The 27,194-nt window shown below is 37.7% G+C and overlaps 1 protein-coding gene across 2 annotated transcripts; it reads left to right on the top strand.

Moving 5' to 3' along the window:
• LOC128693044 (uncharacterized) lies at window positions 1–27,194 on the top strand. 2 transcript variants are annotated; one of them, XM_053782547.2, is made up of 7 exons: window positions 1–390; window positions 8,492–8,692; window positions 8,875–8,961; window positions 20,082–20,284; window positions 23,304–23,351; window positions 24,740–24,881; window positions 26,734–27,194. In XM_053782547.2, the coding sequence occupies exons 1-7, from the start codon at window positions 132–134 to the stop codon at window positions 26,901–26,903; spliced, it is 1,110 nt and encodes a 369-aa protein (XP_053638522.1). In that variant the 5' UTR covers window positions 1–131; the 3' UTR covers window positions 26,904–27,194. The 2 variants fall into 2 exon arrangements, with proteins under 2 accessions (XP_053638522.1, XP_053638523.1); XM_053782548.2 differs by lacking the exon at window positions 23,304–23,351 and having other exon boundaries at window positions 3–390.

The raw sequence follows: 27,194 nt of genomic DNA, 5'->3' as shown, positions 1-27,194 counted from the left end.
GGTCGGAGCCACCAACTGGTGGGTTCACACGGCCCTCGGGCCGTCCTAACATTACCTCTAAACAACAACACAAATTTTTCATGGTCGCATTGTTTACATTTATTCTCATACATTAATCTCATGAAGTTAGAATGTCAGACGGGAAGACTATCAGTCTCCTGGAGCTGGATAGAATGAGGAAGAAGCCCAGACAACTCACTCTACTGAAGAAAGTCGAAATTCTGGACAAACTCAAAAACGGTGTGAAAATTAGTCACCTGGCAAGGGAATATGATGTGTCTACCCAGTCAATTAGAACAATGAAGAAGACTGAAGAAGCAATTAGGTTAAGTGTTAGTGTGGGAGGTAGTCACCACCGCAAGAAGATCACCATGATGCCTGTGAAGTCAGGTAAGATGACATGTTCAGTTCACTCTTAAATACAGCACCTGATACGACTTTATTATTATTATTACTGATCAGTACCCCTCAAGGGAGGTTCCTTGAGGCTGGGCTCTTGATCTACGGAATTGGATCTGTGTTCCAGTTCCCTGAATCGAGCCTGAATACCTTCCATCCCCCCCCCCACATGCGCTGTATAATCCTACGGGTTTAGCGCTCTCCCACGATAATAATAATAATAATACTGATTAGTACATAAGGATCATAGTGGAATAAGTAAGTTTATTTAAACACAGGTACACATAAGTACAAGTATCATACTTAGTAATATGTGTGCTACAATAAGTATTAATAATATAATAATAATATCTTTATTTCTACAAGTACATGTACAAGGTATACAGTCCTAGCTGACATCAGTGACATACTACTATATAGAAAGCCGCTTGTTATGCTGAGCATTTTGGGCAAATTAGGTTAGTTTTATCCCAGGATGCAACCCACATCAGTCAACTAACACCCAGGTACCTGTTTTACTGATAGGTGAACAGGGACAGCAGGTACCTTAAGAAACACGTCCTAATGCTTCCACCCGGGCTGGGACTTGACCCCTGGACCTCAGTATACGAGCTGTGGTTGTTTTGCATAGTAATATATGTGTAAATTATGTAGGATAACCCAAAAAAAACAAAAGTCAAAGTGACTTTTTTTTCCATTGGGATGATTTACTTATTTCAGTTTGACTGACTTTTTTTTAGGTTATTCTAGGTAATTTACACATGTATGTATGATAAATGTAATCATCTAAACTTGTGTAACTACACTTATGAGATTTGTTCAGATTTTTAACCCAGAGGGTTAACCACCCAGGATAACCCAGTAAAGTCAGTGCTCAGGATGTAACCCACACCAGTCAATTAATACCCATATACCTACTTATTGCTAGGTGAACAGGGACAACAAGTGTAAGGAAATACATACGCCCAATGTTTCCACCCAGCCAGGGATTGAACCACAGACACTCATTGTGTGAGGCAACAGCATTGCCATACTTTGGAAATTGTACCAATTGTTCATTAGCTGCCTCTATTATTGTATATACAGTACAGTGGACCCCCGGTTTACGATATTATTTCATTCAAGAAGTATGTTCAGGTGCCAATACTGACCGAATTTGTTCCCATAAGGAATATTGCGAATTAGATTAGTCCATTTCAGACCCCCAAACATACACATACAAATGCACTTACATAAATACACTTACATAATTGGTCGCATTGGGAGCTGATCGTAAACCGGGGGTCCACTGTATATGATTATAGTTAACTTCATACGAAATCTTACTTGTTAGTTTATGTCTAGATCTTAAGTAACATTTAAGCATTAGGATTAGTTTGCCCAAAATGCTTTACATAATTAGTGGCATTTTTTTTGTGCCTCCCACTGTGTTATTACATGTAAACTACATTTTATGTATTACATAAGGAAATAAAAATTTTGTATTGTAAATAAACTTACACATAATATTTAGGCTATATGGCATTTTATAAAGTTAGAAAAAGTGTAATTCTAGTTGCCTAATTCCACTACGACAAGGTCCTAGATGCACTAGAAGACAAAAAGAATGCAAATGTAATATACACAGGCTTAGCAAAAGCCTTCGCCAAGTGTGACCATGGCGTAAAAGCACACAAAATGCGTGCTAAAGGAATAACAGGAAAAGTTGGTAGATTGATCTATAATTTCCTGACAAATAGAAAACAAAGAGTAGTAGTCAACAGAGTAAAGTCTGAGGCAGCTACGGTGAAAAGCTCTGTTCCACAAGGCACAGTACTCGCTCCCATCTTGTTCCTCATCCTCATATCCGACATAGACAAGGATGTCAGCCACAGCACCGTGTCTTCCTTTGCAGATGACACCCGAATCTGCATGTCAGTGTCTTCCATTGCAGACACTGCAAGGCTCCTGGCGGACATCAACCAAATTTTTCAATGGGCTGCAGAAAACAATATGAAGTTCAACGATGAGAAATTTCAATTACTCCGATATGGTAAACATGAGGAAATTAAAACTTCATCAGAGTATAAAACAATTTCTAACCACACAGTAGAGCGAAAAACTGATGTCAAAGACCTGGGAGTGATCATGTCAGAGGATCTCACCTTCAAGGACCATAACATTGTATCAGTCGCATCTGCTAGAAAAATGACAGGATGGATAATGAGAACCTTCAAAACTAGGGATGCCAAGCCCATGATGACACTCTTCAGGTCGCTTGTTCTATCTAGGCTGGAATATTGCTGCACACTAACAGCACCTTTCAAGGCAGGTGAAATTGCCGACCTAGAAAATGTACAGAGAGCCTTCACAGCATGCATAACTGAGATAAAACACCTCAGTTACTGGGAGCGCTTGAAGTTCCTGAACCTGTACTCCCTGGAATGCAGGCGGGAGAGATACATAAATATATACACCTGGAAAATCCTAGAGGGACTAGTACCAAACTTGCACACAAAAATCACTCCCTACAAAAGCAAAAGACTCGGCAGGCGATGCAACATCATCCCCAATGAAAAGCAGGGGTGTCATTAGCACGTTAAGAGGCAACACAATAAGTGTTAGGGGCCCAAGACTGTTCAACTGCCTCCCAGCATACATAAGGGGGATTACCAATAGACCCCTGGCTGTCTTCAAGCAGGCACTGGACAAGCACCTAAAGTTGGTACCTGACCAGCTGGGCTGTGGTTTGTACGTTGGATTGCGTGCAGCCAGCAGTAACAGCCTGGTTGATCAGGCCCTAGTCACAGACCAGGCCGCGAGGGTGTTGACCCCCGGAACTCTCTCCAGGTAAACTCCAGGTGCAGGTAAATATTGCAGAACTTGAAAAGTGAAAGTTCGATAATGGAGATAAGATTGTTTCCTTAAAATATTCATCAGAGTCATGGCAGGTATCCAGGCACCAGTTTCTTTAACTTGTTAACATATATCAGCAAGTTTTCCAACAGTGTAATTTAGGTTTAGAGTAGGTCAGAGTATTTTATGAAAATATCAAAGACTTCCCAACAGCTGATGACTTGGTAACGTCAGTGAGATCATTGGCATTCTTCCTTTCATTTATTGTTCCTAATACATAGTAAGTAGGTACCAGGTGTTTTTTGACTGTTGTTGGTCGCTGCCTGGAAAAGATGATTGAAGGACCCTAATGGAAATTACTAACAATGAGTGATTTTCATGGGTTAACCTAGGTTATTAGCCCTCCAGATGAATAATCTAAAATCTTGTTTTTCATCTTGTAAATTGTGTTAAACACTAATATTATATCAGGTGTTATACATACAGTGTGCCATTATCTGCTTAGTTTAAAGTTCACCAGAACACTATTCCAGCTATATTTTAATTTTTTAATATTTTGATTTGCAATATTATCAGTCTTCACTCAGCCTGAAATTATATATATGCATTACATCATCACCAGCTTATTTTTTTCTACACGCCGGCCATCTCCCACCGAGGCAGGGTGACCCAAAAAAGAGACACTTTCACCATCATTCAACACTTCACCATTATTCACACAAAATCAATGTCTTTGCAAAGATGCCCAGATATGATAGTTTAGATGTCACTCCAACCAGCCAGTATCTGAAACCTCTCCTTTAAAGTGCAGGCATTGTACTTCCCACCTCCAGGACTCAAGTCCTGCTAACCAGTTTCCCTGAATCCCTTCATAAAAATATTACCATGCTCACACTCCAACAGCTCGTCAAGTCCCAAAATCCATTTGTCTCTATTCACTCCTATCTAACATGATCACACATGCCTGCTGCATGTCCAGGCCCCTTGCATACAAAACCTCTTTTACCCCTCCCTTCATACTTTCCTAGGACAAACCCTACCTCTCCTTCCCTCCACCACAGATTTATGCACCCTCCAAGTCATTCTATTATGCTCCATCCTTTCTAAATGACCAAACCACCTCAATAATCCCTCTTCAGCCCTTTGAACAATATTTTTTGTAACTCCACACCTACTAATTTCTACACTATGAATTCTATGCATAATATTTAAGCCACACATTTCTCTCAGACCCAACAGCCTCCTTCTCACTGCAGCATTCACAACCCATGCTTCACACCCATATAAGAGTGTTGGTACCACTATACTCTCTTACTTTCCCTTCTCTGCCCTCATGGATAACGTTTTTTTTTTGTCTCCACAGACACCTTAATGCACCATTCACCTTTTTTCCTTCATCAATTCTATGGTTAACCTCGTCCTTCATAAACCCATCTGTTGACAAATCTACTCCCAAATATCTGAACACATTCACTTCTTCCATATTCTCTCCCTACAATGTGAAACCAAATTTTTCTTTACCTAACTCATTTGCTATTGTTATCACCTTACTCTTATCTATGTTCACTTTCAACTTTCTTTTTACACCCTCCCAAACTCGTCCACAAACCTTTGCAACTTCTCTTTAGAATCTCCCAAAAGCACAGTATCATCAGCAAAAAGGAACTGTGACAACTCCCATTTTGTATTGGATTCCCCATAATTTAATCCCACCCCTCTCCCTAACACCCTAGCATTTACTTCTTTTAGAACTCCATCTGTAATGATGATAAACAGCCATGATGACATTACACATTCCTGTCTAAGACTTACTTTTACTGGAAAGTAATTTCCTCTCCTCCACACCCTAACCTGAGCCTCACTATCCTCAAAAACTCTTTAGAGCATTTATTAACTTACTACCTAATCCAGCTTATACCTTCTTTATTTTTTTAATTATAATACATTGAGTGTTACTGTCATTCATATTTTGCCCTTGTGTGCAGTGATACATAATTTTTTGCCATTGAATCTTAAGATTCTGTTCATCATTAGTATTGTATTTTTTTTTACTAATCTTTGTTGTACTTCATGTTATTGTGTATTCTTAGTAGTGTCTTCCAGAGTTATACTGTATATGCTTTACAACATTATCAACATCTTGGTTCATTGTAGATAAATGCAAGGTTCTGAAGCTTGGGAGTGCCCATAACCCTAGTACTTATAAGTTAAATGATGTAGAACTTAGCCATACAGATTGCGAAAAGGACTTGGGGGTTATGGTGAGCAGCAACCTTAAACCAAGACAGCAATGCCTAAGCGTAAGTAATAAGGCAAATAGATTACTGGGATTTATATCAAGAAGTGTAAGCAACAGAAGTCCAGAGGTCATACTGCAGCTTTATACATCATTAGTAAGGCCTCACCTAGATTATGCAGCTCAGTTCTGGTCTCCGTATTACAAAATGGACATAAATTCGTTAGAAAACATTCAGCGTAGGATGACTAAATTAATACATAGCATTAGAAATCTTCCTTATGAAGAAAGATTGAAGACTCTTAAGTTACATTCACTTGTTAGACGAAGAATGAGGGGAGACCTGATCGAAGTGTATAAGTGGAAGATAGGTATTAATAAAGGGGATATTAATAAGGTCTTGAGGATGTCTCTCCAAGAGAGAACCTGCAGTAATGGATTTAAATTAGATAAGTTTAGATTTAGAAAGGACATAGGAAAGTATTGGTTTGGAAATAGGGTAGTTGATGAGTGGAACAGTCTACCTAGTTGGGTTATTGAGACTGGGACTTTGGGTAGTTTCAAATCTAGGTTGGATAAGTACATGAGTGGGAGGGGTTGGATTTGAGTGGGACTTTCACATCAGAGCTTATTTCTTGGGTGGCATTGAAAATTGGGTTGGGCAAATGTTTTGTTAGTGGGATGAATTGTAAAGGACCTGCCTAGTATGGGCCAGCAGGCCTCCTGCAGTGTTCCTCATTTCTTATGTTCTTATGAAAGTGCCAAAGCCATATGGGTCATGCAGTTCTTGAGGATAATGGGAAGGGTTGAAGTAGTCAGGTTTGATCCAAGGAAGGGAAGGGTAGCTTCATGACTGGATTAGAAAAAAACATTAAAGTGAATTCAACACTTACAGAATAATAACATGCTAACTGGTAAGCAATTTGGTTTTCTATCTGCACATTCATATACTTACAGTGGAACCTCAGTTGTTGATTGCATTACTTGTCAAATAAATTGGATTTCAAATGAAGTGCTTGAGTAAAAATGTTCTGGTTTTTATACGTTCTCTTGGTTGTCAACAGACAAGTTTTTGCATGTATGGAACGGGACAAAATGGCTCAGGTCACGTGAGTTTGCTGAAATATAATATCCAGACAAAGCAGTGGCCATTCATCTCTCTAACATTTACAATGACAGTGTAATGTCTCAATTTAGACAAGTGTTAAAATGGAACTTGAAATAGACCTCACTGGACAGGTTTTTAGCGAGACAAAGAACCAGTGAGCCAGAACAAGGTGTTAGTTGTGAAAAGAGACAAAGAAGAGAACACTAGAAGGACAGTTGCCTGACATATTAACAGAAGGTGACTCTCTTTCCAAGCAGTAACATCCCCCCCTGCTTTCAGTATGCCATTAGCTCTCCTCTGTTAGGTAAGGGGCAGTTAAATTTTCATTTAGTATTCAGTATTTCAGTTAAATTTTCATTTAGTATTCATGTTTACAGTTTCCCTGTGCTGTATAATTTTATATCTTGTTTTATATAATAGTACATTATTAAAATATTATTATATTTCATTTGGGGTCTGGAACTGATTAATTCTATTTACATTATTCTTTATGGGAAAAATTGCTTTGGTTGTCGTCAATATTGGTCATCAAATCGACATCTGGAATGAATTAAAAAACAGAGGTTCCACTGTATATCAAATTTGTTAAGTTATTATGGCAGAGTTACAGTAATTGTTCAATCAATGGGCAGATTGCATTTACCTGGACTTTAAGAAAACTGTTATAGTGTTCCCCATAAAAGAGGAAATATATCTACATGGGAGATGTCACAAGTGGGATGCCACAACATTCTGTATTTGTCCCAATAATGTTTCTACTTTATATAAATGATTTACCAGAAGGAATAAAATATTATAAAAATAGGTTTGCAGGTAATGCAAAAAGCATATGTAAAATTAATAATGAAAATGACTAAATCTTTATGAGAGGATGTAGATACTGTACATTGAGCACGAGAAGTGATCGGTGGATGATAGAAATAATGTAGATTAGTGCTAAGGGAGAAGTGGGAGAAAGTGAAATCAGGCCACATGAAGAATATAGACTCTGACAAAATATTGAAAATATCATTTAGAGAAAGGAATCTAGGAATTATTACAGGTCGTCCATCACTAATCCAGCATCATTGGGACCTGTAGTGTGCCGGATTAGTGAGTTTGCTGGATTACAAAGTGGTTAGGTTAGAATGCACTTAATTAACCTATTAATAAAGACTTTCTGCTACATCTTCCTCATTTTCATCACTGTTTTCTCCTCCACTGGCTTTCTGCTGTGGATTTACAACCATCTGCACAATTTCTGAGTCAGTATAATGATGAAATTTGAGTCAGTATAATGATTTGAGTCAGTGTAATGATGAAATTTGAAATTATGTTAGCCGAAATTAGTGCCAGATTACTGATGGAACTGGATAACTGATTGCCGGATTAGTGATGTCTGACCTGTATTAACCAAAAAATTTCACTGGAAGATCATATAAATGAAATTGTGAGAAATTTACATTCTACACTGACAAACTAATTATTATTATTATTATTACAATCAAAAGTAAGCAGTATACCTACAAGGGTCATACAACACTGCAGAGTAGGATGTGTTTAAGATAAAATATGTGAAGATGAGAGGATAGGAGTATACAAGAGGCAGAGTTAGCTAGGGTGGTGAAGTGCACTAAAGGGAAAATATAATCAAAGCTGATGTAATAAGGCAGGTTGTGGCAAAAAGTTAAAGAGGGAGTCTGCATCAAAGGTGGGGCTGTAGGTTAGGTCAGATAAAGTAAGTGCATTAGGGTGGTGACAACATCAGAAGTAAATTGTGTGTGCAAGCTGATAGACAGACAGTCTGTTAAGAAATGGTGAACTGACAACAGAACTTGACAGCTCTCACAGTGATGGTGAGAACTGTAACAAAGTGCGATGAAGAACAGTACTTCCCTATTAACAAAACTAATTTTTCCTGTTTTCATTGCTAGTCGAAATTGCAGAACTAGAATATTTGGAGGCCAAGAAAGCTGTTGAAAACAGAATTAAAGAGTTGGACGAGTTGAAGGCCATAAGAGATCATGAAAACCAACAGGCAGGTTTTCCACCTGAAGAACCAAGATTTAAAAAAGTTGAAGTAATGAAATTTAGAGGGAGACCAACAGCTACAAAAAATACAACTAAATTAACTGGTAAAAATATTTTCACTGTAACTTTGTGAATTTCTCTTCCATTATATGATACTGTGCTTGAAAATATATTGCATATAACTACAATTTTCCATTAAGTTACAGAGTAAACCTCTGACTATACATGACAAAGTGTTAACAAATTTAAAAACAAGTTAACATTAATTGTGCTTAAATTTTTTAAGGCAAAACCCCAGTTTCTCACCCAAGCAGAACTTCCAGCCTCGAGTTTCCTGAGCTTCCTAGAGAAAACGGCGAATCAAACAATGATGGTGCGTAATATTTTTTATACTGTGGAAAAGCGAATATGTATAGATGTACATTTTTGTATAGGTAGTTGTTTTGTAGACACTAATTCCCCAAGGAGGTACTACCATCCTACCAGATGAATGTGAAACAGAAGCCTGTAATTGCTGCACTCAATGGTATGATTGCTGGCATCTTTTCTTTCTGTCTCATAAACACTTAAAATGACAGGTAAATCTTGCTTCTATTACTTACACTTAGTTTACTATACATGCAGTTGTACATGTACGTACATGTATGTATACACACACTTATCTGAGTTTTCTTCTAATTTCTTAATACAGGTACAACATCAATTTTCTGGACCTTTGGTTCCAAAGCCTTTCCAGATTAATTATGTTTCCTCCCTTAGAGAGCACAGTATTCCTTGGTCTTGGGGTTGGATAAGTGACATACAGTTTGGTGGTATATACACTGCTGTGGGAATTTCAAGTTCGTGCTCGTAAATTTGTATGGTTCCAGACCATGTGTGTCCAGAAAATTGATGTTGTACCTGTAGTTCTTGTTCTTGTAGTAGTTCCATTCATCTCCATGCTGTTGTAAAGAGTGACTAAAGTGCCTGGAGCAGAGGGCTAGTAATCCCTTCTCCTAAATAAATTAGTAAATCAGAGAAGAAACTTTTAAAGCTGGAATGTTTTGAATAATCTTAGGTGTAGTACAAATGATAAAAAATTAATTGTGAATGTTATGAATGAAATGAAGCTGGATGTCCTAGCTCTTAAGTGAAACAAAGGTAAAGGGGGGTAGGAGAATATAATTGGGAAGGAGCGAATGGGATTGAATCAGGTGTGTTTGAGAGAGCTAGAGGAAAAGAAAGGATATCAGTAATGTTAAATGGTCAGTTATGGAAGGAGAAGAAAGGATGTAGATTTATAAATTCAAGAATTATATGGATTAGAATATGGGTCTGATGTGAAAAGCGGGTTATAATAAGTACTTATGCACCAGGGAAAGAGAAATGTGCAGAGGAGAGAGATTTGGGGAGATATTAAGCAGGTATTTAGGGAGTTTTGAACCAAGTAAGAAAAGTAATTGTGGGGGACTAGAATGCTAAAGTTGGAGAAACTGTTGTAGAGGGTATAGTAGGTAAACTTGGAATGTCAGGGGTCAACTGTGTAGAGGTGTGGTAATAGGTAATACATTATTTTAAGGAAAAGAAGATAAATAAGTATACATGGTATTTTGTTGGTTGTAATAACAGCCTATTGTTAGACTGTGTATTAGTAGATGAAAGGTTGAGGGGGTAGACTTCTGGATGTACATGTTTTTAGAGGGCAAACAGATGTATCAGATCACATTATTATTGGTAGATACAGTAAGAGGCAGAGGTAGATGGGTTACAAGGAGGGGTAAGAGAGAAATGAGAGTTTAATAGTAAGGGTAAAATATAAGTAACTACTGGGAGAAAAGTGGGCTAGAGGCAGTATATACAGGTAATGAGGGGGTTTCAGGTATAGAGTAGGTTTAAGAGTGTGCAGCAGAAGTTTGTGGATATAAGAGGGTGGGCATGTGAGGGAAGAAGAGTGATTGGTTGAATGATGAGGTAAAGAGGATGATAAGGAAGACAAAGTTACCATATGAGGGATTTTTGTAATGTAGAAGTGATATACAGAGGGTGGAGTATATGCAGAATAAACGAGAGGTTAAAAGAGTGGTGAGAGAGAGCAAGAGAGAGCCAGGGAGTGAGTGAACTTTTAACATATTTTTTTTGAGAGTAAGAAAAAGTTTTCAACCGAGATAAAAACAAAAGAAGGGATCTATTGAATGGAAAGGTGGAGGTACTGGTAAGATGGCAGGTATATTTTGAGGAGTTATCAAATGTCAGGGATGGCACCAACACCCACACACACTCAAACATCCCACCTTGAAAATTTTCTCCTTTCTCCTTTTAGTAATTTATACAGCTGAAAGGGTTATAGTTTATAGTTATGGCCTCTTATTCTTCTAGCTAATGACATTTAGAAGCCTTACTTGTTATTTCCATCATATCCTTTTCTGATCATGAATGTGATTGTCATGTCTCACTTTTTATTCCTATCAGCCAGTGACAGCACATCCAGTGCTTTCAGTCTTCCTTCATATCTCTTATTGTTTAGCTCTTGCAGTTATAAATCCAAGGTAAGTCAAAATGAACAACTGTCTGTGAATAAACAGAAGAATGGATGGAGACTAAACCTATTGCCTGTACATATAGCAAGTTAATAAGACACAGTATTTATTTTATTTATTTATTTTATTTTATTTATTTATTTTATTTTATTTATTTATTTTAATAATTTGAACATACATACAGAGGTACAAAAAAATACAGGTAAGAGCAGCATGCCACTTGTATGCATAGCATTACGGGCTGGCTTAAAATTAACTTAAGATTAACTAAGCAATGATGTAATCAGTGATAAAACATTATTGTAAACAGATAACAATAAAGCACAAATGAGTATTACAAAGACAGGTCATGTGGCTGCATGCATTGCTGTACATTCAATAGAATGGAGTATTCTGTTAGGTAGTGTATTTAAAAGATAACAAAGTTAGATTGGGTCTTAGGTTTAACATTTATGTGATATAATTGTGAGAAACATTTAAGGTATACAATTTATAAGGTTAAGTTATTCAGTATTTATTTGGTTTTGGGTGAGTTAGTGATCTTTGAGAAGAGACTTGAATTTATAAACAGGTAGTGTTTCTTTTATATTTACAGGTAATGAATTCCAGATTTTAGGGCCTTTTATGTGCATTGAGTTTTTGCATAGTGTGAGATGGACACGAGGAACATCAAAGAGTGATCTGTGCCTTGTGTTATGGTCATGTGTTCTGTTGAGGTTGGCAAGGAGATGTTTGAGGGGAGGGTTAATATCAGAGTTAAGTGTTCTATGTATGTAATAGGTGCAGTAATAAGTATGGATGTTTTGTATGGTGAGTAGGTTTAGTGTTTTGAATATTGGTGGAGTGTGCTGCCTGTAGTGGGAATTTGTTATCATTCTGACTGCAGCCTTTTGTTGGGTAATTAGTGGTCTGAGATGGTTAATTGTTGTTGAGCCCCATGCACAAATTCCATAGGTGAGATAGGGGTAAATAAGAGAGTGATATAGGGCCAGGAGGGCTGACTGTGAAACATAGTACCGTATCTTCGATAGTATGCCTACGGTCTTGGAAATTTTCTTAGAAATTTGTTGTATATGTGTATGAAATTTGAGTCTATTATCAAGGTGGATTCCTAAGAATTTTCCCTCTCTTAGCTTTTTGATAGGTGATCCGTTTATCATTATGTTAAGAGGGACATCTGTAGCTCTGTTACCAAACTGAATGAAGTAGGTTTTGTCAATGTTTAGTGTAAGTTTGTTAGTCCTCATCCAGGTAGATATTTTCTGTAATTCGGTATTTACAGTATTGGCTAGCGTGACTGGGCTCGGGTGAGAGAAGACGTATGTAGTGTCATCTGCAAATAGTGTGGGTTTGAGTAATTGCGAAGCATTTGGTAGGTCATTTATGTATAGGAGTAAGAGAAGAGGGCCAAGGACACTTCCCTGTGGGACACCAACTGTAATTGGTTGTGCAGAAGAGTTTGCCCCATTTGCGTACACATATTGGCTTCTGTTGCTGAGGTATGACTTGAGGTAGTTGAGGGAGTGCCCTCTTATACCATAGTGGGACAATTTTATGTGGAGCAAGTCATGGTCAACTGTATCAAAAGCTTTACGTAAGTCAATGAAGATCCCCAGTGGGACTTCTTTTTTCTCTATTGCAGTGTATACGTGTTCTAGCATGTGTATAATAGCATCATTAGTATTTTTATTAGACCTGAATCCAAATTGGCAGGGGTTGAGTATGTTTTGGGAGATGAGGTAGGAGTAGATTCATTTATGAATTAATTTTTCGAAGATTTTTGAGAGATGGTGTAAGTTGGATATTGGTGTATAGTTATTCAACTCTATTTGGTCTCCTCCTTTATGGATCGGGTTGACCCTTGCTATTTTGAGAACTGTAGGGAAGGTGGAGGATTCAATGGATTTGTTAAAGAGTGTTGCAATGATTGGTGATAGCACTTGTGACACTTTTTTGTATATAAAGGGTGGTAAGGTATTTAAATCTCCTGCCTTGTTTTTTAGTGCGTTGATAATAAGGGAGACTTCGTATGGATTAGTCGGAGCTAGGAACAGTGTGTTCGGGTAGTTGCCAGTGAGGTAGTCATTTGGTGGGGTATCTGAGCTTGGGATTTTATTGCCAAGGTTTTGTCCTATAGTAGAGAAGAAATCATTGAGTCTGTTTGCTGTTTCTGTTGGTGGGAGTTGGGGCTCATCTGATTTTGCTAATTTTATTTTGCTATTTTGTGATATCTTTTTTGTTCCTAGAATTTCTGATAGGGTTTTCCAGGTCTTTTTTATATAACCTCATAAGTTGGATAATCTGTTCTCATAATACAATTTTTTTGCCCTTCTTATCAGGCTGGTTAGGAATGACGAGTAACGTTTTGTTTGGTCTCTGGTTATGTGACCCATTCTGTACTGTTTTTCATATCAGTGTTTTGTATTTATGGATTTGAGAATGCTGGGTGTTAGCCAGGGACTGTTCAGTCTCTTAGCTGTCATCTGTTTAGTTTTTTTAGGGCAGTGCTTGTTATAGAGGTATTGGGTCTTTTTTAGAAAATTATTAATTTTTTTTTTTTTTTTTTTTTTCAACAAGTCGGTCGTCTCCCACCGAGGCAGGGTGACCCAAAAAAAGAAAGAAAATTCCCAAAAAGAAAATACTTTCATCATCATTCAACACTTTCACCACACTCACACATTATCACTGCTTTTGCAGAGGTGCTCAGAATACAACAGTTTAGAAGCATATATGTATAAAGATACACAACATATCCCTCCAAACTGCCAATATCCCAAACCCCTCCTTTAAAGTGCAGGCATTGTACTTCCCATTTCCAGGACTCAAGTCCGACTATATGAAAATAACCAGTTTCCCTGAATCCCTTCACTAAATATTACCTTGCTCACACTCCAACAGATCGTCAGGTCCCAAGTATCATTCGTCTCCATTCACTCCTATCTAACACGCTCACGCACGCTTGCTGGAAGTCCAAGCCTCTCGCCCACAAAACTTCCTTTACCCCCTCTTTCCAACCCTTTCGAGGACGACCCCTACCCCTCTTTCCTTCCCCTATAGATTTATATGCTTTCCATGTCATTCTACTTTGATCCATTCTCTCTAAATGACCAAACCACCTCAACAACCCCTCTTCTGCCCTCTGACTAATGCTTTTATTAACTCCACACCTTCTCCTAATTTCCACACTCCAAATTTTCTGCATAATATTTACACCACACATTGCCCTTAGACAGGACATCTCCACTGCCTCCAACCGTCTCCTCGCTGCTGCATTTACCACCCAAGCTTCACATCCATATAAGAGTGTTGGTACTACTATACTTTCATACATTCCCTTCTTTGCCTCCATAGATAACGTTTTTTGACTCCACATATACCTCAACGCACCACTCACCTTTTTTCCCTCATCAATTCTATGATTAACCTCATCCTTCATAAATCCATCCGCCGACACTTCAACTCCCAAGTATCTGAAAACATTCACTTCTTCCATACTACTCCTCCCCAATTTGATACCCAATTTTTCTTTATCTAAATCATTTGATACCCTCATCACCTTACTCTTTTCTATGTTCGCTTTCAACTTTCTACCTTTACACACATTCTCAAACTCATCCACTAATCTTTGCAATTTTTCTTTAGAATCTCCCATAAGCACAGTATCATCAGCAAAAAGTAACTGTGTCAATTCCCATTTTGAATTTGATTCCCCATAATTTAATCCCACCCCTCTCCTGAACACCCTAGCATTTACTTCTTTTACAACCCCATCTATAAATATATTAAACAACCATGGTGACATTACACATCCCTGTCTAAGACCTACTTTTACCGGGAAGTATTCTCCCTCTCTTCTACATACCCTAACCTGAGCCTCACTATCCTCATAAAAGCTCTTTACAGCATTTAGTAACTTACCACCTATTCCATATACAGTGGACCCCCGCATAACGATTACCTCCGAATGTGACCAATTATGTAAGTGTATTTATGTAAGTGCGTTTGTATGTGTATGTTTGGGGGTCTGAAATGGACTAATCTACTTCACAATATTTCTTATGGGAACAAATTCGGTCAGTACCGGCACCTGAACATACTTCTGGAGTGAAAAAATATCGTTAACCGGGGGTCCACTGTACTTGCAACATCTGCCACATTGCTCCTCTATCCACTCTATCATATGCCTTTTCTAAATCCATAAATGCAATAAAAACTTCCCTACCTTTATCTAAATACTGTTCACATATATGCTTCAATGTAAACACTTGATCTACACATCCCCTACCCACTCTGAAACCTCCTTGCTCATCCGCAATTCTACATTCTGTCTTACCTCTAATTCTTTCAGTTATAACCCTACCGTATACTTTTCCTGGTATACTCAGTAAACTTATTCCTCTATAATTTTTACAATCTCTTTTGTCCCCTTTCCCTTTATATAAAGGGACTATACATGCTCTCCGCCAATCCCTAGGTACCTTCCCCTCTTTCATACATTTATTAAACAAAAGTACCAACCACTCCAACACTATATCCTCCCCTGCTTTTAACATTTCTGTCATGATCCCATCAGTTCCAGCTGCTTTACCCCCTTTCATTCTACGTAATGCCTCACGTACCTCCACCACACTTACATTCTGCTCTTCTTCACTCCTAAAAGAGGGTATACCTCCCTGGCCAGTGCATGAAATTACCGCCTCCCTTTCTTCCTCAACATTTAAAAGTTCCTCAAAATATTCTCGCCATCTACCTAATACCTCCCTCTCCCCATCTACTAACTCCCCTACTCTGTTTTTAACTGACAAATCCATACTTTCCCTAGGCTTTCTTAACTTGTTTAACTCACTCCAAATTTTTTTCTTATTTTCATTAAAATTTCTTGACAGTGCCTCTCCCACTCTTTCATCTGCTCTCCTTTTGCACTCTCTCACCACTCTCTTCACCTTTCTTTTACTCTCCATATACTCTGCTCTTCTTATAACACTTCTGCTTTGTAAAAACCTCTCGTAAGCTACCTTTTTCTCTTTAATCACACCCTTTACTTCATCATTCCACCAATCACTCCTCTTTCCTCCTGCCCCCACCCTCCTATGACCACAAATTTCTGCCCCACATTCTAATACTGCATTTTTAAAACTATTCCAACCCTCTTCAACCCCCCACTACTCATCTTTGCACTAGCCCACCTTTCTGCCAATAGTCGCTTATATCTCGCCCGAACTTCCTCCTCCCTTAGTTTATACATTCATCAATATCTGTATAGATTTCTAGCTCAGTGTGCCAGTCATTGTTTGTTACTGCTGTTGTGAAGTTATTAATGGCTGCCTCTTTGTGAAGTCTGAAGGTGACTTTAGTAGTGTCTTGGGGTAATTTACCAAGAGTTGTTATGAGGAAAGTATGGTAGTGGTCTGTGGTATTATCTGTGATTATGCCTGATTTTAAAGGGGATATGGTGTTGGTCCAGATGTAGTCAAGTAGGGGAACACTAGTCTCTGTAACTCTTGTAGGTTTTGTTACTGTTGGTAGCAACAAGCAGTTACTCATAGTGTTTGTGAATTCAGTAACGTGTGGGTCCTGGTCTTGCAGGAGATTTATATTGAAGTCACCTGAGAGTAGTAAGTGATCTTTGTTCATGCGTGCATCAGTTATCATACTTCCTAGGTTTTGACTAAATTGGCTAATGTTTGACTGTGGAACTCTGTAGATGTTTATCAATGTGAGAGGTTTTTATAGGTATTTGGATTTGAATTTAGCTATTATATATTCCCCATGTTCATCCCTTGTGCAAGTATTAGTGATACATTCTAGTTGGTCTGAGTAGCATATAGCTGTGCCACTCCCTTGTTGGTCTGGCCTACAGTTGTGTATGGCTGTGTAACCAGGAATGGCATAGACATCAGTAGTATCAGGCTTTAGCCAGGTTTCAGTTAGTGTAATGATGGACATATTGGCATGCAAGGAATTTAGTAATGCTATGAGGTCATCGTAATGCTTGCTTAAAGATCTGATATTGTAGTTAAAGACAGTTATGTTGTTGTTGGCTCTGAGGAGTGCCTTTGATTGTTCTGCTGTGTAGTAATTACAGTAACTGTTTGATTCATTTAAGTCATTAAATAAGAGGTTGGTATCAGGACCAATGCTTGTAATCATAAGATTTGTAGTGAATCTATAGTTAGAATTAAGTATAAAACAAAGTAAATAGTCAATAGGCATTTCATCCACCAGGGGCTTTATCAATTGATAAAGTCACTGGTGGTCAAAAGTATTCTCAGTAAAATTCTGTAAACTGTATATTGTGTCTTATTTACATACTTGTCAGTATATAATACCATTGATATAGTACATGCATACAGCAGGCACAATGCTGTATCGACTCAGCCACAGAGTTCATAATAGGATGATTTTACACCCAGCACTTCCGTGACATGGTTGTATCAGTGGCACTAACTGTCACCCTACTGTCTTATCCCACAGCCCCAGAAGCTTCTGTGGTATTGCACATCATTCATGTACAGTGGACCCTCAGTTATCAGCCGTAATCTGTTCCAGAAGGTCAGCCTAAATCCAATAAGACCGATAACCAAAATAATATTTCCCATAAGAATATAAATACAATTGTAATCTGTTCCAGACACCCAACAATATTAACAAAAAATTAATTTTTTAAAGATTAACTATAGTTTTACATACAGAAAACAACGAGAAAGAAATATAAAGCACTAATTTTACTAATACATGAACATTACATACCTTTATTAAAGACTCTTGTTGGCATATGGAAGAAGGCGAGGAGGGGAGAGGGAGTTGGGGTTATTGTTTGGAAGGGGAATCCCCCTCCATAAGGACTTCAGGTATCAAAGCCCTCTCTGGAGTTACTTCCATTCTTTGTCTTTTACTGCCACTAGGACCAGCTTGAGAGTCACTGCACCCCTGTTGCACAAAAAAACTGTCCAGAGAGGTCTGTTTCTGGCACCTCTTTAAGATTTGCCTGAAGTGGGACAAGGTTTTGTTACTGAACATGTTGCAAACATGGCTTGAGCTTGGTCAGGGTGATATTTCTCCATGAAACTTTGCAACTCACTCTACTCTACACACGTCCTTAATCACTGAAAAAGGCACATTCTCCCCTCTTTCTTCCTCCTCCTCTGAAGCAGTTTTGTCAGCTGTGGTTTGTTGCTGTTGCAGATGAAGGTCTTGCAGCTCTTGAGTGATTAGCTCTTCCTTGTGGTCCTCCACCAATTCTTCCATATCCTGGCCACTCACATCCAACCCCATGGACTTCCCCAGAGCCACAATACATTCTGCAACAGGCAGAGGGTTGACAGGGTCAGGGTCAGCCTCAGCCTCAAACCCTTCAAAATCCTTCTCATGGACACATTCTGGCCACAATTTTCTCCAAGCAGAGTTCAAAGCCCTGGAAGTCACTCCCTGCCAAGCCTTACCTATAAGGCTTATGCAGTGGAGGATACTGAAGTGATTTCTCCAGAACTCTCTTAGGGTCAAGTCAGTCTCCAAGGTCACTTCAAAGCACCTTTGAAACATTGCTTTTGTGTAGAGTTTTTTTGAAGTTAGAAATGACCTGTTGGTCCATGGGCTGGATGAGAGGAGTGGTGTTAGGAGGCAAGAACGTCACTGTTATAAAACTTAATTCTACAGACAATTGGTCTACCAAGTTTGGAGGATGAACAGGAGCATTGCCCAGTACCAGGAGGCACTTGAGTGGCAATTTATTTTCCTGGAGATATTTTTTCACATGGGCCAAACACTTCATGGACCCAATCAATGAAATTTTGCCTTGTGACCCATGCCTTATTATTAGCTTTCCACAGCACACACAGTTTAGTCTTGACAACATTGTTTTTCTTGAACACTGGGACTTTCAGAGTGACACCAGTAAAGGCTTCACTTTGAATTCCCCACTAGCATTACCACAGAACAAAAGAGTAAGCCTATCCTTCATAGGCTTGTGTCCTGGCAGTGCCTTTTCCTCCTGTGTGGTGTAGGTCCTCTTTGGCATTTTCTTCCAAAAGAGGCCTGTTTCATCACAATTGAACATTTGTCGGGGGAGGAATCCTTCAGCCTCTGCGTACTCCTTGAATTCATGCACAAATTCTTCAGCCGCATATTTGTTTGAACTTGAAGCCTCGCCATGCCTCACAACACTGTGTATGCCACTACGCTTCTTAAATCTCTCAAACCAGCCTTTGCTGGCCTTAAATTCACTAACAGCCTTGCCTTTTCACAAATGATCGACTCCACAACACTATCTCCCACTAATTGCTTATCGTTGATCCACACCAACAATAACTTCTCCACATCTTCAGTTATTGGAAGCAACATTAGCTTCCTTGATTTCTACTTTCCTTGGCAGGATGGAAGTGATTGTTGATTTGGATTTCCCGTACATCCTGGCAAGCTCCAGGACATGTACACCATTCTCGTACTTTGCTATAATTTCTTTCTTGAATTCTATCATGTTTCACACTTTCTTACCAATGGGCTGGCACTAGGAACTTTCTTTGGGCCCATGGTGGCTTATTTTGCAGTTGCACTCAATAAACAACCACAAAAAAAATGGATTATAACGAAATGTTTGGATGAACGCGCAGAGCCTTGCTCACCCACCCAGAGACACAGCCAGACTGACTCATGAATGTGGTGTGGTGGGCGGGCGGATGCATCCAATATGGCCGATTCCAAGTTGCCGGCCGAAATCCAAGATAGAATTTCAGCCAAAAAAGCAGCCGAAATCCAAATTGGCCAATATCCAAGGGTCCACTGTACCTCTTGAAGCCATTTAGTCCATAAACCCAAGATATGTAATGAAGGAAGGACTCTGTGGTTGTATATTATTTTCAAGTTCTTAATATTTTATTAGTGTCAGATTGTTTCTTACAGGCCTTTTCAATTTCATTTTATTATGACAGCAGATCACTGATGCTCTTACGAGCTTACCAAAGTTAATGATTTTTTTCAGGTCTCAGAGGAAAGTGCAAGAGAATGTGTCCGAAATGCTCAGGTATAGTTTCAGTGGGTAAATACAATTGTGACTGTGGTTATAGTTTCAAGGAGGAAAAACAGATGAAGAAACGAAAGAGAGATTCCCACTTACTAGAAATGGGCAGGAGAGCCAGTAAAAATAGAAACCTCTGGCGGGCATTTAATGCTATAGAGAAGCAGGTACAGTACAAAACTATATTTTATTATGTTACTGGGGGTATCTAGTTTATTCTGTTAAAACATGGGTACCAGAACCAGTGAAAATTAATCCTCCTTAGAAATGCCAAATTAAGTCGTATATTTTAAATTTTGGGTAATAGGTTGCAGTCTGACTTGCCAATTTTGACAGGATATGGTAAATTAATTTCTATTAGTTGAAAGCTCATCAAAAAAATTCTTTAAATTCAGTTTCTTAAATATTTTTAGATATTCCTGAAGTGAGATCTTTAACCCTTTGACTGTCGCAACCCCAAATCCTGAAGTGTCTCCTGGTGTCAAAAAATTTTTGGAAAAAAAAAAATATATTTTTCTTATGAAATGATAGAGAATCTTTTCCCAATGGTAATGATACCAAAAGTACAAAATTTGATTGAAAACTTAAGGAATTACACTCCCACGAAGTTAGCAATCTCGGTGATATATACACATCGGCGATTTTGCCGAATTTGACCCCTATTTTCGGCCAATTCTATTGTTCCAGTCGACCAAACTCATAGCTATTTCTTTAGAACTCCATTTTTTCTATCAATTGAGTACAAGATACCGCCCATTTACCGATTTCAGTTACCCAATAAAGTGGTCAGAAATTGGCAATTTGGCCAATTTCACACAAAGTAAAAAAGATGCCAGTTTCAAAGTAGGTTCCAGAATAAATAATGCAGACATTCTTGGCACTAAAATAACATATCCTCTGTTCATTAGTCATGTCTCCAGGCCCCTCTTATATTACTTGTGCTTTCTATTTTGATTTTTTATTCACACAAAAAATAGAAGATTTACTGTTATGCAGAGTACTGCATTATTGTAAAAATAGTATAAATAATATCAGTGCACTACTAAAACAATATTAGACTTCCCAGTTGACGTGTATTGGATGTGTGGTGTGATTTGCTTAATTTCAAAGTCGTTTTCTTCATGAAACTAATGAAAATCATCTCTATTTCTGTAATATGTTTTCCATTCTATCAAATGAGACCAAGAAAACGAGAATACAGCCATAAATACTATAGGAAAATACACCTCAGAATTGGCGTTTTAATCTAAAAACACGGTCGGAGTTTTTTTTTTCTCTCATGCACTGCGTGCTGCAGGACTTTTTTTTATACAGTGCACAGTGACCACACAGACCCATTCTCTTGCATGTGGGCCTACCAGCTGTCTCGTGCTTGATTTGAAGCCATTAGAATTATTGAGTATATATACTACGTCCAAAACACAGGCCCGTAAGACGTATATTTACGGCCAAAACAGTCAAAGGGTTAAGAGTTTGCCTTATTTTTTTATTATTTCTTATTTTTTCTTGCATTTTTTCATTTTTATTTTGCTCATAACTCGTAAAGACCTTATTTAGTTGACTTCAAAATTTCAACCCTTGTACATGATCATTGGGGCCAGATTCTTGGAACAATTGGCATGCTCATGTGCACTATAGCCATTGTTGCACTCATTCCCAGCATCCTGAACTGGCTCAGATAACTTCCAAAGCCCTCAGTGGCATAGCTTTAAACGTTCAAGAAAAATGCTTCCTAATTCAGCTATAGCAGAGAGTGAAATTCAAGTGGTGTTGGTGAAGATTTTACCATTTAGTGTGTAAAATTGTATAAAAAAAAATTTCTCATTACATCCCTTTAAATAAATTTTAGTTTGCCTCTTCTGAATGATCTCAGTATTTATTGGCTGATGCATCTTAGGGCCAGGATAGTACCCACTAAGTTTTACTTGCATGCAGGCAAATTTGTTGATGTAGTAAAATAATTAAAAAAAACTAGAAATTGTTGGAATCTGTGCCATAACTAAAGAATGACTTGTTTGATAATCTTCAGATATTTATCACTGGTGTGGTTTCCTGACTACAAGGCTCATGCTGTTACTAGGTGGCATAAGTCTCAAATCTACATAATGTTTATTTAGTAAATCTCACTTAATTCATTATTTACATACATACTTAAACATTCATACTTAAACTCTGGTAAATCTTATTTAGAGAAAAGTTTGGATTTATTTTGGCCTTTATTGGTCCCAGTTTACCTTTTTTTTACTTGTAGAAGAAACTGTCAAAGTTAAAATACTAATTTGTACGTGATAATTTCTGAGTGCTGATAACTTGATATGCACTAATTCAAATTCTAACTGGCTTCAAATGTAATATGCTGGTGTATTTTAGGATATTGGTCCCTATAAGATAACAAGAGAATTGCTCTTTAGTTTGGCTTCAAAGATGGTGTTTCTTAGTGAAAAGTTTGAATTAGTTTAGTTCTGCATATGTCCTAATTTGTCATTTGTATTGAAAAAATGGGATATTAGTGTCCATGTGATAATTTATGAATACCAAATCTGATTCCCTTCAAATCTTTAACACTAATACTTTATCACTTTACAACCTTATGCCACACTCTTCACCAGTCCTTTTTGAATGCATTGATGTAGAGGGACCAGTGGTTATGCAGTGTAGGGATACCTTTCTCAGGTCATGCAGCGGCTAATGTACATACATGTAGTTTAATTGAAACCCTTTTAAGGGCAGACATTTGTGACTTATAATGTTAGGTGTATTTTCATATTGTACAATTGCATTTTGATTAGTTATCTCATTCTCTGGAAATTCATGTTTCATTATTATTACTGTAATCACTATTATTGGAAGTACATACAATAAACATGTCAACATATTAAAATTGAGATGGTATAAATCAGAATTTTTACATATTTCCTTCAGACATAAAAAAAAAGTAGCAGTAGTGGCATGCCACTAATTTTTATAACAAGTAGTATTTGCAGTGTTATTATTTTAACCCCATTACTGTGGCATAACCTGATATTCAAATTCTTGTGTGTGTGGCAAGATTTTGAAAAATATAAAAGCATTGCATAGACTGATATTGCCCTACAAGCAATATATAGTTTAAATTAGAGCAAATAATTTTTTTTTACTGTTTTTGTCTTTTAACACTATGTGCAAGGAATACTTATAATATTACAGTTGTTTCAAGGTATAATTCATCCTGGCAGTTCCACATCCTGTTTACTGGTAAGGAAACAACAGGTCTTGGTTTCATTATTTACGTACCTATGCTGGTTAGGCATTGTTACCCCATGATACAGTGTTTGGACCCATCTGGTCTTAAATTTGTTTTTCCTAAGGCCTGAGAAGGTTATAGGAGACCCAAACAGTTGAACTGAGATAAAAAATATTGGCAGGTGGCATATTTGCAGGCATGAAAATTTGTGCATGGTGGCACATAGAATACAATTATCACCTGCATCTTAGTATGTTGGACACAGAATGTTAAACAAATATAAATAGAATAAAAGGAAAGACATTGGAGAAAGGTTGAACAATTGCCTTCTTATGATTTATTAAGTTTTATGGAATATTAGTTTTCCCTGTAAAATAAAGTGTGCTTGTTCTGAGTGCCATCAAACTTTTATGGCTGATGTATCATATGCAAATGATAATTTTTTTCTGTTTCACCTTTATAGATGCAAATTTACTGTTTTACTAACATAGTTAATAAACTTATGATTCTCGGAGTCTGTTTGATAACTAGAGAATGCATCTTTCGATTGACTTCAAACTTTTAGTGATGATGTGTGTTTTCAAAGGATCCTTTGCATTGATTTTGCCAGTTTTATTGTTTTTATTTGTGCAATTAGTGGAGAATGCCTCTTCTGATAGACTTCAAACATGAAGAACTAGTTCATGTAACGTAGGTATTTAACAGTATTAGAAATTTATTCCACCCTCTGTACTGTTCATTTTGTTTGCATTCAGGGAGATGAGGCTAGGCTTGTGGAGTATGAGGATACCTTTCTTGAATTGCTCAGTGACTTAAATATGTACATCTAAGTTTCACATTCACATTGATTTCATTTTAGATGTCTTCTACAATGCTTTGACATGTTTATTTTGTCCTCCCTCCTTTCTGGCAGTGGTAGTGCAATCTTTTGTGGATTCTCACTATGACTTCATAACTGACACTGATCTGCTACACTGACTGACCCATTTTTTTTTTTTAACCTTTATCCACCCACCATCACCTCCAGCACTTACCCTCTACTGTCTCTCTCACTCTTGTTGTGTAACTTCCCCTCTACTGTCTCCCTCACTCTTGTGTTAACTTCCCTTCTAGTGTCTCCTTCACTCTTGTTGTGCTAACTTTACCTCTACTGTCTCCTTCACTCTTGTGTTAACTTTCCCTCTACTGTCTTTCTCACTCTTGTTGTGTAACTTAAACCTCTACTCTTTCTTTCACTCTTTTTGTGTAATGTTCCCTCTACTGTCTCTTCATTCTTGCCACCTAGCAATGATCAAACCACATGGGTTTAATGCTTTCCATGAATATAATTATATATTCAAATTATTAATTAAACTTTTGCTATTAAATGGAAATCAGAAACATTGTTCTCATTTTTCAGAGCATCAAAATACAAGCTGGAGGCTACAACTTTGTGTGCCTCTACTACAAAGAATGTCCAACAAGAAACTTGAAGGGTATTGTTGGGGGAGAGTGGATCAAGAAAAATGATGTCGATTTACTGTTGCATTTATTTTGTAATGGTGAGTACACATGTTAATATTTTTTCCTTTGTTTTAGGTTAATTAAATGCATTTTTTATATGTTTGGCATGATACAATTTGGTTAGGAAATTTGACTTTTATTTTTACAATATTTATAAATCTTGTTACAACCAGCTCATCCCAGTAGGCTCAAGTTAACCTTCCCCACAGTCCTTAAGTGCTTCAAGTAATGACTAATGCAATGTAAGATTAGATAAACTGGAGTAATTTTTACCTACTTGAATAATAGAAAGTAGATGTTTGACAAATTTAGAGGTGTGTGGAACATAACCATATTTTTCCCATATGTTCTTCACTTCATGCAACACGAATTTTAACCCTTTCACTGTTGGTGTTGTAGTACTATGGCTTGCGAACCAATGTTGGTGCCATAGTACATGTACTTCGCCAAAATTTTAGCGGCTTCATATCTAGCGGGAGAAAGCTGGTAGACCTACATGTGAGAGAATGGGTCTGTGTAGTCAGGGTGCACAGTATAAAAAAAATTGGGGAGGCCGCAGTGCATTATGGGAGTGCTAATTCAATACGCCTTGGTCACCAAGCCTAGCGGTAAGGAATACCTCACTCCCCAGCGAATTGGGATTCTTCTCTTCCCAAGTGATAGTTCTGACACAGATTGAAGTGTCAGTGAAGATGAATCTCATGGTTTTGAGGAGTTTGTAAATGGCAGCAATGCCCAAAATACCAGAAATAGTGCTGAAAACCCAGATGATCAACAGCCTATCACCTCTGGTGCTGGGCCATCCCTTTCGTGTTCACTTGTACCACAGCAAAAGAGGGAACTCATATTTTCCCATGTCTCAAAGAATAAGTAAGTTTATTCAGGTATACACAAATACAGTTACATAGATTATCATACATAGCATATGGTGGGGAAGACAGTGTGGGTCATGGGGAAGGCAGCATGGGTGATGGGAAAAGGCAGCGTGGGTTTGTGTAACAGCATAGCAGCATATGTGTAGATTACCAAAGATAACCCAAAAAAGTCAAAGTGACTTATTTCCATGTGAGTGGTGGGGAAGACAGCATGGTTGGTGGGGAAGGCAGCATGGGTGGTGGGGAAGGCTGCATGGTTGGTGGGGAAGACAGCATGGTTGGTGGGGAAGGCAGCATGGTTGGTGGGGAAGGCAGCATGGTTGGTGGGGAAGGCAGCATGGGTGGTGGGGAAGGCAGCATGGGTGGTGGGGAAGGCAGCATGGGTGGTGGGGAAGGCAGCATGGGTAATGGGGAAGGCAGCGTGGGTTTGTGTAAACAGGTTTTGTAAACAATACAATAATGTTTGTGTCGCATACAGTGAGTGGATATATATACATTATGCATTATATTGGTCTCACAGGCCTCAAAAGTTACTTGAAAAAATTAAATATTAGAAAAGAAAAGAAAAAATACAATGAAAGTAAAAATAATATTACCGAGTGAGCGGAAGTCGCCGATGTTGTCGTAAGCAGCTCACTTTCTGTCAACTTCACGCCTCTAGATCTCGGTAAGTATTGATTGCAATTTTTTTTTTTTTAAACAATCAGAAAAAATATTCTTAACATTTTGGTAAGAAATTTTTTTTTTTCCCCGAATATTTTTCGACACTGAGAGCAAGTTCGTGAGCAGGGGTCTTTACAATTAAAGGGTTAGGTTAGATGCAGTTTGTCAGGAATGCAACTTGTACATTAATTGAGAGCTTACTGTATCTGTTTTACTTATTTATTTGTAAATAATGCTGAAAATTATATATTTCACTTTATTATGCAGCACGTAATATCTTTAAGGAAAACAATAACAAAAAAATTATTGGTATTTTAAAAGCATATTTTTCAGGATTTCATATCTTTTGCAGTAATTAAATCATCAGACAATGAGGAGGAACTACTACAACTACCACAAGATAGGCACAGTGAGGAGCAGCTAGCAAAAAATAAGCAACAAGCACAAATACCACAAGTGACAGATACACAGGAAAGTCAAAAACAAGAAACACAACCAACAGTAACCCTTCAAATGGGCTAAAGACATGATAAGTTAAAGTACTCTCAGTAATACAATACTGTTATTATTATTATTATTATTATTGAAAAAGTGCCAAACCAGTATAGATCATATATTGCAGCAGTATTGTTATAACATCATTCTATATTAGAGAGGGAGGTTTGGGTTTTGGAGCTAGGCAAGGATTTCACAAAAATTATTGACCTGCATATTTAAAATACTAACACTCCTTTTCAAGTCTAAAATAAATTTATTTGTAGTAATTAATCCAAACTTGTCACTTGCATGCCAGTAAATAAAGTGATTCATTTA

The sequence above is a fragment of the Cherax quadricarinatus genome, chromosome 38, assembly GCF_038502225.1.
Source record: "Cherax quadricarinatus isolate ZL_2023a chromosome 38, ASM3850222v1, whole genome shotgun sequence".
Classification (NCBI taxonomy): Eukaryota; Metazoa; Arthropoda; class Malacostraca; order Decapoda; family Parastacidae; genus Cherax; species Cherax quadricarinatus.
The sequence above is the reverse complement of the archived record's forward strand: the minus strand, read 5'-3'. Positions and strand labels throughout refer to the sequence as shown.

Excerpts from the sequence above, each read along its gene's own strand:
- LOC128693044 (XM_053782547.2), top strand. The coding sequence starts at position 132 with ATGTCAGACGGGAAGACTATCAGTCTCCTGGAGCTGGATAGAATGAGG. Across the intron at positions 391-8,491 it reads CATGATGCCTGTGAAGTCAG|TCGAAATTGCAGAACTAGAA; the intron begins GTAAGATGACAT and ends TTTCATTGCTAG. Across the intron at positions 23,352-24,739 it reads GTTCCACATCCTGTTTACTG|AGCATCAAAATACAAGCTGG; the intron begins GTAAGGAAACAA and ends CTCATTTTTCAG.